The sequence below is a fragment of the Portunus trituberculatus genome, chromosome 2 (genome assembly GCF_017591435.1).
Source record: "Portunus trituberculatus isolate SZX2019 chromosome 2, ASM1759143v1, whole genome shotgun sequence".
NCBI lineage: Eukaryota > Metazoa > Arthropoda > Malacostraca > Decapoda > Portunidae > Portunus > Portunus trituberculatus.
Window position 1 is genome coordinate 7,467,358 of NC_059256.1, and position 13,646 is coordinate 7,481,003.

The 13,646-nt window shown below is 41.6% G+C and overlaps 1 protein-coding gene across 1 annotated transcript in view; it reads right to left on the reverse strand.

Moving 5' to 3' along the window:
• LOC123504327 (heparan sulfate 2-O-sulfotransferase pipe-like) overlaps window positions 1-3,752 on the reverse strand; it is a 6,792-nt gene extending 3,040 nt beyond the window's left edge. Inside the window, 4 exon segments of the mRNA XM_045254761.1 lie at window positions 1-54; window positions 2,920-3,158; window positions 3,437-3,513; window positions 3,727-3,752. The exon segment at window positions 1-54 is cut by the window's left edge and continues 26 nt beyond it. Of these exon segments, the coding sequence (XP_045110696.1) occupies window positions 1-54; window positions 2,920-3,158; window positions 3,437-3,513; window positions 3,727-3,746 (390 nt within the window). The 5' untranslated portion in view covers window positions 3,747-3,752.
• Between the last annotated feature and the right edge of the window lie 9,894 nt (window positions 3,753-13,646).

Genomic DNA, 13,646 nt, shown 5'->3' on the forward strand with positions numbered 1-13,646 from the left:
TTCCATATATGCAGCAGGTGTGGCGGCCAAAGACAGGTTCCTCACGATTCCCTCCTGGTGGTGGTGGTGGTGGTGGTGGTGGTGGTGGTGAGAAAAGTTTTATATTTTTATTTTGCTGTTTATTATTATCATCATTATTATTATCATTATTACTATTACTATTACTACTATTGGCGGGAGTTGCAGAGCCGATAGTATAGTGTTTCCTGTATGGTGTAATCCTCTATTGTGAAGTGTGGTGTTATGGCTCTTATTTAACGTGACGGAGGTGAGTGAGAAGACTTGTGTGGTGTAGTAGGATGATTGAGCCGTGACAGATGCGGTATGAAAGGAGGAGTGTGGTCAGTAACAGTGGTGTAAGATGTATGAAGAGGAACAGTGAGTCAGAGAACAGTCGGTAAGAACAAGGAGTCAGTGATAAGATGTGTGGGAGGCGCAGAAATACTGTTCCACTTCTTCTTCTTGTATTCACTTGCACTATTCCACAACCTCTGCTCAGCTTTATCCTTTCCACAACCTCTGCTCAGCTTTATCCTTTCCACAACCTCTGCTCAGCTTTATCCTTTCCACAACCTCTGCTCAGCTTTATCCTTTCCACAACCTCTGCTCAGCTATATCCTTTCCACAACCACTGCTCAGCTTTATCCTTTCCACAACCTCTGCTCAGCTTTATCCTTTCCACAACCTCTGCTCAGCTTTATCCTTTCCACAACCTCTGCTCAGCTTTATCCTTTCCACAACCTCTGCTCAGCTTTATCCTTTCCACAACCTCTGCTCAGCTTTATCCTTTCCACAACCTCTGCTCAGCTTTATCCTTTCCACAACCTCTGCTCAGCTTTATCCTTTCCACAACCTCTGCTCAGCTTTATCCTTTCCACAACCTCTGCTCAGCTTTATCCTTTCCACAACCTCTGCTCAGCTATATCCTTTCCACAACCTCTGCTCAGCTTTATCCTTTCCACAACCTCTGCTCAGCTTTATCCTTTCCACAACCTCTGCTCAGCTTTATCCTTTCCACAACCTCTGCTCAGCTATATCCTTTCCACAACCTCTGCTCAGCTATATATCCTTTCCACAACCTCTGCTCAGCTTTATCCTTTCCACAACCTCTGCTCAGCTTTATCCTTTCCACAACCTCTGCTCAGCTTTATCCTTTCCACAACCTCTGCTCAGCTTTATCCTTTCCACAACCTCTGCTCAGCTTTATCCTTTCCACAACCTCTGCTCAGCTTTATCCTTTCCACAACCTCTGCTCAGCTATATATCCTTTCCACAACCTCTGCTCAGCTTTATCCTTTCCACAACCTCTGCTCAGCTTTATCCTTTCCACAACCTCTGCTCAGCTTTATCCTTTCCACAACCTCTGCTCAGCTTTATCCTTTCCACAACCTCTGCTCAGCTTTATCCTTTCCACAACCTCTGCTCAGCTTTATCCTTTCCACAACCTCTGCTCAGCTTTATCCTTTCCACAACCTCTGCTCAGCTTTATCCTTTCCACAACCTCTGCTCAGCTATATATCCTTTCCACAACCTCTGCTCAGCTATATCCTTTCCACAACCTCTGCTCAGCTTTATCCTTTCCACAACCACTGCTCAGCTATATATCCTTTCCACAACCTCTGCTCAGCTTTATCCTTTCCACAACCTCTGCTCAGCTTTATCCTTTCCACAACCTCTGCTCAGCTTTATCCTTTCCACAACCTCTGCTCAGCTTTATCCTTTCCACAACCTCTGCTCAGCTTTATCCTTTCCACAACCTCTGCTCAGCTTTATCCTTTCCACAACCTCTGCTCAGCTTTATCCTTTCCACAACCTCTGCTCAGCTTTATCCTTTCCACAACCTCTGCTCAGCTATATCCTTTCCACAACCTCTGCTCAGCTTTATCCTTTCCACAACCTCTGCTCAGCTTTATCCTTTCCACAACCTCTGCTCAGCTTTATCCTTTCCACAACCTCTGCTCAGCTATATCCTTTCCACAACCTCTGCTCAGCTATATATCCTTTCCACAACCTCTGCTCAGCTTTATCCTTTCCACAACCTCTGCTCAGCTTTATCCTTTCCACAACCTCTGCTCAGCTTTATCCTTTCCACAACCTCTGCTCAGCTTTATCCTTTCCACAACCTCTGCTCAGCTTTATCCTTTCCACAACCTCTGCTCAGCTTTATCCTTTCCACAACCTCTGCTCAGCTATATATCCTTTCCACAACCTCTGCTCAGCTTTATCCTTTCCACAACCTCTGCTCAGCTTTATCCTTTCCACAACCTCTGCTCAGCTTTATCCTTTCCACAACCTCTGCTCAGCTTTATCCTTTCCACAACCTCTGCTCAGCTTTATCCTTTCCACAACCTCTGCTCAGCTTTATCCTTTCCACAACCTCTGCTCAGCTTTATCCTTTCCACAACCTCTGCTCAGCTTTATCCTTTCCACAACCTCTGCTCAGCTATATATCCTTTCCACAACCTCTGCTCAGCTATATCCTTTCCACAACCTCTGCTCAGCTTTATCCTTTCCACAACCACTGCTCAGCTATATATCCTTTCCACAACCTCTGCTCAGCTTTATCCTTTCCACAACCTCTGCTCAGCGTACCCTTCCATACTGTCCCGAAGCCTCTCAGTGACGGCATTGTAGTACATGAACACAGGTGAGGAATACAGTGCAACGTGCCCAGGGCGGCCTAATTAACACTGGGGTCAGGTCTTGGTGGCGCTGTGGCAGTGTGGCGAGGCACGGTGGAGTTACATATGCAGTTGGGACATCGTAACAGTTGGTGTGTGTGTGTGTGAGAAAGGCGCACACACATACAAGGCCAGCGCAACATTGGTGTCAGGAGTGGGATACAGTTTGGTGTGCCCAGGGCAGTGTAACACGAAAGAAAACGGATACATTTCAAAGCAGACTGCACTAAAACCTTACCTGCATTTCTTCATCCGGTATATGTACAAACTCGGCTCTCTTCCTCTGTTTTGGCGTGTAAGTGAAGGCTCTGCGGGGCGCCAACAGCTTGAGGAGGTGCATGAGGGTGGTGGAGGCGCTGCGCAGGATCGGGGTCACCAGCAGGAGGTCAGGGCGCGCGAGAGAGGTCACATTAAGAGGAGGTGGCACTTTTCTGACGCTGGTGCTGGTGGTGGTGGTGGTGGTGGTGATCAGGGGGTCTGTTTAAGGGGAGACGAGGGTAGAGAGAGAGAGAGAGAGAGAGAGAGAGAGAGAGAGAGAGAGAGAGAGAGAGAGAGAGAGAGAGAGAATTATTACTTTCTACTACAACTACTACGACTACTACCACCACTACTACTACTACTACTACTACTGCTACTACTACTACTACTACGACAACAACAACAACAACAACAACAACAACAACAACAACAACAACAACTACTACTACTACTACTACTACTACTACTATAATTGACCTCGCTTGACCTGACCTTACCTGTGGGGGTGAGGACGAGGTGCAGGTACAGGAACAAGGTCACAGGTACACACACCCACGAGATAAGGTCACTCAATCTGAAACACACACACACACACACACACACACACACACACACACACACACACACACACACACACACACACACACATTAAAAAGATAGAATATGTTAAAATAAATGAGTAAAATGAGAGAGAGAGAGAGAGAGAGAGAGAGAGAGAGAGAGAGAGAGAGAGAGAGAGAGTATTAACAAACTTAAATATAAATAAACAAACAAACAAAATATTTACCTGTGTGTTCTTGTGTTCATGTTGACGTCCATAAAGAGAGAGAGAGAGAGAGAGAGAGAGAGAGAGAGAGAGAGAGAGAGAGAGAGAGAGAGAGAGAGAGAGAGAGAGAGAGGAAAGTTAGAAAGGAAGAGAGGAAGGAAGGAACACACACACACACACACACACACACACACACCAATGATAATAACACACACGCACTGCTTCCCACACGTAACGAAGGGAATTCTTGTGAGTGCGTGCGTTTGCGTGTGTGCGCGTATGTGTGTGTGTGTGTGTGTAACGATGCACTGAGAAGGCCACAGAGCAGCGACACACACACACCCTCCCCGTGCCACGTCCACCGGGTAACTGAACCGATGTGACCCATACAGTGACAGGGTCTAAAGTACTCTCTCTCTCTCTTTCTCTCTCTACTGCAGACCTGTTGTCCCTTCTGCGTACGTTAATCTAGACAAAGAATGTACGATAGTCAGTAAACGAGGAGTAAGGAAGGACTAACGTTAATGAACAAATAAATAAATAAATAGAATAATAATAATATCTTTGAAAACTTCCAATAACTTCCCAAGACCCTCGTAAAAGATTTATTAACTCGTAACAATGTCAAATAGATCACCAAACCCACACAAACCCCCATTAATTCAAACAACACTCTTAAAAACCACAGCAACTTCCACTGCAGCGTGTTTAAACTATTAGAACCTTGAAAAACACCAATAACTTCCACTGCAGCCTGTCAAACTATCACCAGAACCTTGAAAAACACCAATAACTTCCACTGCAGCGTGTTTAAACTATTAGAACCTTGAAAACACCAATAACTTCCACTGCAGCCTGTCAAACTATTAGAACCTTGAAAAACACCAATAACTTCCACTGCAGCTTGTTTAAACTATTAGAACCTTGAAAAACACCAATAACTTCCACTGCAGCCTGTCAAACTATTAGAAAAACACCAATAACTTCCACTGCAGCCTGTTAAACTATTAGAACCTTGAAAAACACCAATAACTTCCACTGCAGCCTGTCAAACTATTAGAACCTTGAAGAACACCAATAACTTCCACTGAAGCCTGTCAAACTATCACTGGAACATTGAAAACACCAATAACTTCCACTGCAGCTTGTCAAACTATTAGAACCTTGAAAAACACCAATAACTTCCACTGCAGCCTGTCAAACTATTAGAACCTTGAAAAACACCAATAACTTCCACTGCAGCCTGTCAAACTATTAGCACCTTTAAAAACACCAAATAACTTCCATTGCAGCCTGTTAAACTATTAGAACCTTGAAAAACACCAATAACTTCCACTGCAGCGTGTTTAAACTATTAGAACCTTGAAAAACACCAATAACTTCCAATACAGCCTGTCAAACTATTAGAACCTTGAAAAACACCAATAACTTCCACTGCAGCCTGCCAAACTATTAGAAAAACACCAATAACTTCCACTGCAGCCTGTCAAACTATTAGAAAAACACCAATAACTTCCACTGCAGCCTGTCAAACTATTAAAACCTTGAAAAACACCAATAACTTCCACTGCAGCCTGTCAAACTATTAGAACCTTGAAAAACACCAATAACTTCCACTGCAGCGTGTTAAACTATTAGCACCTTTAAAAACACCAATAACTTCCACTGCAGCGTGTTAAACTATTAGCACCTTTAAAAACACCAATAACTTCCACTGCAGCCTGTCAAACTATTAGAAAAACACCAATAACTTCCACTGCAGCCTGTCAAACTATTAGAAAAACACCAATAACTTCCACTGCAGCCTGTCAAACTATTAGAACCTTGAAAAACACCAATAACTTCCACTGCAGCCTGTCAAACTATTAGAACCTTGAAAAACACCAATAACTTCCACTGCAGCCTGTCAAACTATTAGAACCTTGAAAAACACCAATAACTTCCACTAAAATCTCAAATACCACTTCTTAAACACACGAAAACCCCAATAACTTCCACTACAGCCACTGAACAGCTGCAGTGACACTTCGAGGCACTTTAAGACGTCTATAAGTGTTTGTAAGTTAAGAAACGAAGAAAAGTAAGAAGCGAGGGTCATTGTTCTTATAAGTAGGTCAAATAACGGAGCAGGACCCAACACGCTGCCCTGCCAGACGCCGCCGACACCACCACCACCACCACCACCTCCGCCTTGCCCTTGAAAATTTAACTGGCTCTCTCTCTCTCTCTCTCTCTGGTATGTGAGGTTACCGTGCACACAGAGAGAGAGAGAGAGAGAGAGAGAGAGAGAGAGAGAGAGCAGAAGAGGATTTATAATAACAATAACAAACAAAGAAATTACAAGGAAAATAAAAATGAATTGATAAAAACATGAAAGAGAAAACAATTTATAGAAGTAAAAGAAGACTAAACTGAAAAACGAAACCACCACCACCACCACCACGACCACAAACTCTCTCTCTCTCTCTCTCTCTCTCTCTCTCGTCATTATCTTTCACGCATATTTTTTCTTCCATTTTCTCTTTTTTTTAGCCACAAGCGGCCTTGAGGCGAGAGGAAAAGCAACAGCAGTAGTAGTAGTAGTAGTAGTAGTAGTAGTAGTAATGGTCTAATCCGATGGTACACAAATCTCCAGGTAAAAATGTGTCCCAGTACTGAAGGGGTTAAAATAGTGAAGACTGTGGCCATTAATCTTGTGCCCTCCATAGACCCTTGCTAATGTCAATAAAATGGTCTAATGGTACACAAATCTTAAGGTAAAAATGTGTCCCAGTACTGAAGGGGTTAAAATAGTGAAGACTGTGGCCATTAATCTTGTGCCCTCCATACACCCTTGCTAATGTCAATAAAATGGTCTAATGGTACACAAATCTCAAGGTAAAAATGTGTCCCAGTACTGAAGGGGTTAAAATAGTGAAGACTGTGGCCATTAATCTTGTGCCCTCCATAGACCCTTGCTAATGTCAATAAAATGGTCTAATGGTACACAAATCTCAAGGTAAAAATGTGTCCCAGTACTGAAGGGGTTAAAATAGTGAAGACTGTGGCCATTAATCTTGTGCCCTCCATACACCCTTGCTAATGTCAATAAAATGGTCTAATGGTACACAAATCTCAAGGTAAAATGTGTCCCAGTACTGAAGGGGTTAAAATAGTGAAGACTGTGGCCATTAATCTTGTGCCCTCCATAGACCCTTGCTAATGTCAATAAAATGGTCTAATGGTACACAAATCTCAAGGTAAAAATGTGTCCCAGTACTGAAGGGGTTAAAATAGTGAAGACTGTGGCCATTAATCTTGTGCCCTCCATACACCCTTGCTAATGTCAATAAAATGGTCTAATGGTGCACAAATCTCAAGGTAGAAATGTGTCCCAGTACTGAAGGGGTTAAAATAGTGAAGACTGTGGCCATTAATCTTGTGCCCTCCATACACCCTTGCTAATGTCAATAAAATGGTCTAATGGTACACAAATCTCAAGGTAAAAATGTGTCCCAGTACTGAAGGGTTAAAATAGTGAAGACTGTGGCCATTAATCTTGTGCCCTCCATACACCCTTGCTAATGTCAATAAAATGGTCTAATGGTACACAAATCTCAAGGTAAAATGTGTCCCAGTACTGAAGGGGTTAAAATAGTGAAGACTGTGGCCATTAATCTTGTGCCCTCCATACACCCTTGCTAATGTCAATAAAATGGTCTAATGGTACACAAATCTCAAGGTAAAATGTGTCCCAGTACTGAAGGGGTTAAAATAGTGAAGACTGTGGCCATTAATCTTGTGCCCTCCATACACCCTTGCTAATGTCAATAAAATGGTCTAATGGTACACAAATCTCAAGGTAAAATGTGTCCCAGTACTGAAGGGGTTAAAATAGTGAAGACTGTGGCCATTAATCTTGTGCCCTCCATACACCCTTGCTAATGTCAATAAAATGGTCTAATGGTACACAAATCTCAAGGTAAAAATGTGTCCCAGTACTGAAGGGGTTAAAATAGTGAAGACTGTGCCATTAATCTTGTGCCCTCCATACACCCTTGCTAATGTCAATAAAATGGTCTAATGGTACACAAATCTCAAGGTAAAGATGTGTCACAGTACTGAAGGGTTAAAATAGTGAAGACTGTGGCCATTAATCTTGTGTCCTCCATAGACCCTTGCTAATGTCAATAAAATGGTCTAATGGTACACAAATCTCAAGGTAAAATGTGTCATTGTACTGAAGGGGTTAAAATAGTGAAGACTGTGGCCATTAATCTTGTGCCCTCCATACACCCTTGCTAATGTCAATAAAATGGTCTAATGGTACACAAATCTCAAGGTAAAAATGTGTCATTGTACTGAAGGGGATAAAATAGTAAAGACTGTGGCCATTAATCTTGTCCCTTCCATAGATCCTTGATAATGTCAATAAAATGGTCTAATGGTACACAAATCTCAAGGTAAAAATGTGTCATTGTACTGAAGGGGTTAAAATAGTGAAGACTGTGGCCATTAATCTTGTGCCCTCCATACACCCTTGCTAATGTCAATAAAATGGTCTAATGGTACACAAATCTCAAGGTAAAATGTGTCCCAGTACTGAAGGGGTTAAAATAGTGAAGACTGTGGCCATTAATCTTGTGCCCTCCATACACCCTTGCTAATGTCAATAAAATGGTCTAATGGTACACAAATCTCAAGGTAAAAATGTGTCCCAGTACTGAAGGGGTTAAAATAGTGAAGACTGTGGCCATTAATCTTGTGCCCTCCATACACCCTTGCTAATGTCAATAAAATGGTCTAATGGTACACAAATCTCAAGGTAAAAATGTGTCCCAGTACTGAAGGGGTTAAAATAGTGAAGACTGTGGCCATTAATCTTGTGCCCTCCATACACCCTTGCTAATGTCAATAAAATGGTCTAATGGTACACAAATCTCAAGGTAAAATGTGTCCCAGTACTGAAGGGGTTAAAATAGTGAAGACTGTGGCCATTAATCTTGTGCCCTCCATACACCCTTGCTAATGTCAATAAAATGGTCTAATGGTACACAAATCTCAAGGTAAAATGTGTCCCAGTACTGAAGGGGTTAAAATAGTGAAGACTGTGGCCATTAATCTTGTGCCCTCCATACACCCTTGCTAATGTCAATAAAATGGTCTAATGGTACACAAATCTCAAGGTAAAATGTGTCCCAGTACTGAAGGGGTTAAAATAGTGAAGACTGTGGCCATTAATCTTGTGCCCTCCATACACCCTTGCTAATGTCAATAAAATGGTCTAATGGTACACAAATCTCAAGGTAAAATGTGTCCCAGTACTGAAGGGGTTAAAATAGTGAAGACTGTGGCCATTAATCTTGTGCCCTCCATAGACCCTTGCTAATGTCAATAAAATGGTCTAATGGTACACAAATCTCAAGGTAAAAATGTGTCCCAGTACTGAAGGGGTTAAAATAGTGAAGACTGTGGCCATTAATCTTGTGCCCTCCATACACCCTTGCTAATGTCAATAAAATGGTCTAATGGTACACAAATCTCAAGGTAAAAATGTGTCCCAATACTGAAGGGGTTAAAATAGTGAAGACTGTGGCCATTAATCTTGTGCCCTCCATAGACCCTTGCTAATGTCAATAAAATGGTCTAATGGTACACAAATCTCAAGGTAAAAATGTGTCCCAGTACTGAAGGGGTTAAAATAGTGAAGGCTGTGGCCATTAATCTTGTGCCCTCCATACACCCTTGCTAATGTCAATAAAATGGTCTAATGGTACACAAATCTTAAGGTAAAAATGTGTCCCAGTACTGAAGGGGTTGAAATAGTGAAGACTGTGGCCATTAATCTTGTGCCCTCCATACACCCTTGCTAATGTCAATAAAATGGTCTAATGGTACACAAATCTCAAGGTAAAAATGTGTCCCAGTACTGAAGGGGTTAAAATAGTGAAGACTGTGGCCATTAATCTTGTGCCTCCATACACCCTTGCTAATGTCAATAAAATGGTCTAATGGTACACAAATCTCAAGGTAAAATGTGTCCCAGTACTGAAGGGTTAAAATAGTGAAGACTGTGGCCATTAATCTTGTGCCCTCCATACACCCTTGCTAATGTCAATAAAATGGTCTAATGGTACACAAATCTCAAGGTAAAATGTGTCCCAGTACTGAAGGGGTTAAAATAGTGAAGACTGTGGCCATTAATCTTGTGCCCTCCATACACCCTTGCTAATGTCAATAAAATGGTCTAATGGTACACAAATCTCAAGGTAAAATGTGTCCCAGTACTGAAGGGGTTAAAATAGTGAAGACTGTGGCCATTAATCTTGTGCCCTCCATACACCCTTGCTAATGTCAATAAAATGGTCTAATGGTACACAAATCTCAAGGTAAAATGTGTCCCAGTACTGAAGGGGTTAAAATAGTGAAGACTGTGGCCATTAATCTTGTGCCCTCCATACACCCTTGCTAATGTCAATAAAATGGTCTAATGGTACACAAATCTCAAGGTAAAAATGTGTCCCAGTACTGAAGGGGTTAAAATAGTGAAGACTGTGGCCATTAATCTTGTGCCCTCCATAGACCCTTGCTAATGTCAATAAAATGGTCTAATGGTACACAAATCTCAAGGTAAAAATGTGTCCCAGTACTGAAGGGGTTAAAATAGTGAAGACTGTGGCCATTAATCTTGTGCCCTCCATACACCCTTGCTAATGTCAATAAAATGGTCTAATGGTACACAAATCTCAAGGTAAAATGTGTCCCAGTACTGAAGGGGTTAAAATAGTGAAGACTGTGGCCATTAATCTTGTGCCCTCCATAGACCCTTGCTAATGTCAATAAAATGGTCTAATGGTACACAAATCTCAAGGTAAAAATGTGTCCCAGTACTGAAGGGGTTAAAATAGTGAAGACTGTGGCCATTAATCTTGTGCCCTCCATACACCCTTGCTAATGTCAATAAAATGGTCTAATGGTACACAAATCTCAAGGTAAAAATGTGTCCCAGTACTGAAGGGGTTAAAATAGTGAAGACTGTGGCCATTAATCTTGTGCCCTCCATACACCCTTGCTAATGTCAATAAAATGGTCTAATGGTACACAAATCTCAAGGTAAAAATGTGTCCCAGTACTGAAGGGGTTAAAATAGTGAAGACTGTGGCCATTAATCTTGTGCCCTCCATACACCCTTGCTAATGTCAATAAAATGGTCTAATGGTACACAAATCTCAAGGTAAAAATGTGTCCCAGTACTGAAGGGGTTAAAATAGTGAAGACTGTGGCCATTAATCTTGTGCCCTCCATACACCCTTGCTAATGTCAATAAAATGGTCTAATGGTACACAAATCTCAAGGTAAAAATGTGTCCCAGTACTGAAGGGGTTAAAATAGTGAAGACTGTGGCCATTAATCTTGTGCCCTCCATACACCCTTGCTAATGTCAATAAAATGGTCTAATGGTACACAAATCTCAAGGTAAAATGTGTCCCAGTACTGAAGGGGTTAAAATAGTGAAGACTGTGGCCATTAATCTTGTGCCCTCCATACACCCTTGCTAATGTCAATAAAATGGTCTAATGGTACACAAATCTCAAGGTAAAAATGTGTCCCAGTACTGAAGGGGTTAAAATAGTGAAGACTGTGGCCATTAATCTTGTGCCCTCCATACACCCTTGCTAATGTCAATAAAATGGTCTAATGGTACACAAATCTCAAGGTAAAAATGTGTCCCAGTACTGAAGGGGTTAAAATAGTGAAGACTGTGGCCATTAATCTTGTGCCCTCCATACACCCTTGCTAATGTCAATAAAATGGTCTAATGGTACACAAATCTCAAGGTAAAAATGTGTCCCAGTACTGAAGGGGTTAAAATAGTGAAGACTGTGGCCATTAATCTTGTGCCCTCCATACACCCTTGCTAATGTCAATAAAATGGTCTAATGGTACACAAATCTCAAGGTAAAATGTGTCCCAGTACTGAAGGGGTTAAAATAGTGAAGACTGTGGCCATTAATCTTGTGCCCTCCATACACCCTTGCTAATGTCAATAAAATGGTCTAATGGTACACAAATCTCAAGGTAAAAATGTGTCCCAGTACTGAAGGGGTTAAAATAGTGAAGACTGTGGCCATTAATCTTGTGCCCTCCATACACCCTTGCTAATGTCAATAAAATGGTCTAATGGTACACAAATCTCAAGGTAAAAATGTGTCCCAGTACTGAAGGGGTTAAAATAGTGAAGACTGTGGCCATTAATCTTGTGCCCTCCATACACCCTTGCTAATGTCAATAAAATGGTCTAATGGTACACAAATCTCAAGGTAAAAATGTGTCCCAGTACTGAAGGGGTTAAAATAGTGAAGACTGTGGCCATTAATCTTGTGCCCTCCATACACCCTTGCTAATGTCAATAAAATGGTCTAATGGTACACAAATCTCAAGGTAAAAATGTGTCCCAGTACTGAAGGGGTTAAAATAGTGAAGACTGTGGCCATTAATCTTGTGCCCTCCATAGACCCTTGCTAATGTCAATAAAATGGTCTAATGGTACACAAATCTCAAGGTAAAAATGTGTCCCAGTACTGAAGGGGTTAAAATAGTGAAGACTGTGGCCATTAATCTTGTGCCCTCCATACACCCTTGCTAATGTCAATAAAATGGTCTAATGGTACACAAATCTCAAGGTAAAATGTGTCCCAGTACTGAAGGGGTTAAAATAGTGAAGACTGTGGCCATTAATCTTGTGCCCTCCATACACCCTTGCTAATGTCAATAAAATGGTCTAATGGTACACAAATCTCAAGGTAAAATGTGTCCCAGTACTGAAGGGGTTAAAATAGTGAAGACTGTGGCCATTAATCTTGTGCCCTCCATACACCCTTGCTAATGTCAATAAAATGGTCTAATGGTACACAAATCTCAAGGTAAAAATGTGTCCCAGTACTGAAGGGGTTAAAATAGTGAAGACTGTGGCCATTAATCTTGTGCCCTCCATACACCCTTGCTAATGTCAATAAAATGGTCTAATGGTACACAAATCTCAAGGTAAAAATGTGTCCCAGTACTGAAGGGGTTAAAATAGTGAAGACTGTGGCCATTAATCTTGTGCCCTCCATACACCCTTGCTAATGTCAATAAAATGGTCTAATGGTACACAAATCTCAAGGTAAAAATGTGTCCCAGTACTGAAGGGGTTAAAATAGTGAAGACTGTGGCCATTAATCTTGTGCCCTCCATACACCCTTGCTAATGTCAATAAAATGGTCTAATGGTACACAAATCTCAAGGTAAAATGTGTCCCAGTACTGAAGGGGTTAAAATAGTGAAGACTGTGGCCATTAATCTTGTGCCCTCCATACACCCTTGCTAATGTCAATAAAATGGTCTAATGGTACACAAATCTCAAGGTAAAAATGTGTCCCAGTACTGAAGGGGTTAAAATAGTGAAGACTGTGGCCATTAATCTTGTGCCCTCCATAGACCCTTGCTAATGTCAATAAAATGGTCTAATGGTACACAAATCTCAAGGTAAAAATGTGTCCCAGTACTGAAGGGTTAAAATAGTGAAGACTGTGGCCATTAATCTTGTGCCCTCCATACACCCTTGCTAATGTCAATAAAATGGTCTAATGGTACACAAATCTCAAGGTAAAAATGTGTCCCAGTACTGAAGGGTTAAAATAGTGAAGACTGTGGCCATTAATCTTGTGCCCTCCATAGACCCTTGCTAATGTCAATAAAATGGTCTAATGGTACACAAATCTCAAGGTAAAATGTGTCCCAGTACTGAAGGGTTAAAATAGTGAAGACTGTGGCCATTAATCTTGTGCCCTCCATACACCCTTGCTAATGTCAATAAAATGGTCTAATGGTACACAAATCTCAAGGTAAAATGTGTCCCAGTACTGAAGGGGTTAAAATAGTGAAGACTGTGGCCATTAATCTTGTGCTCTCCATACACC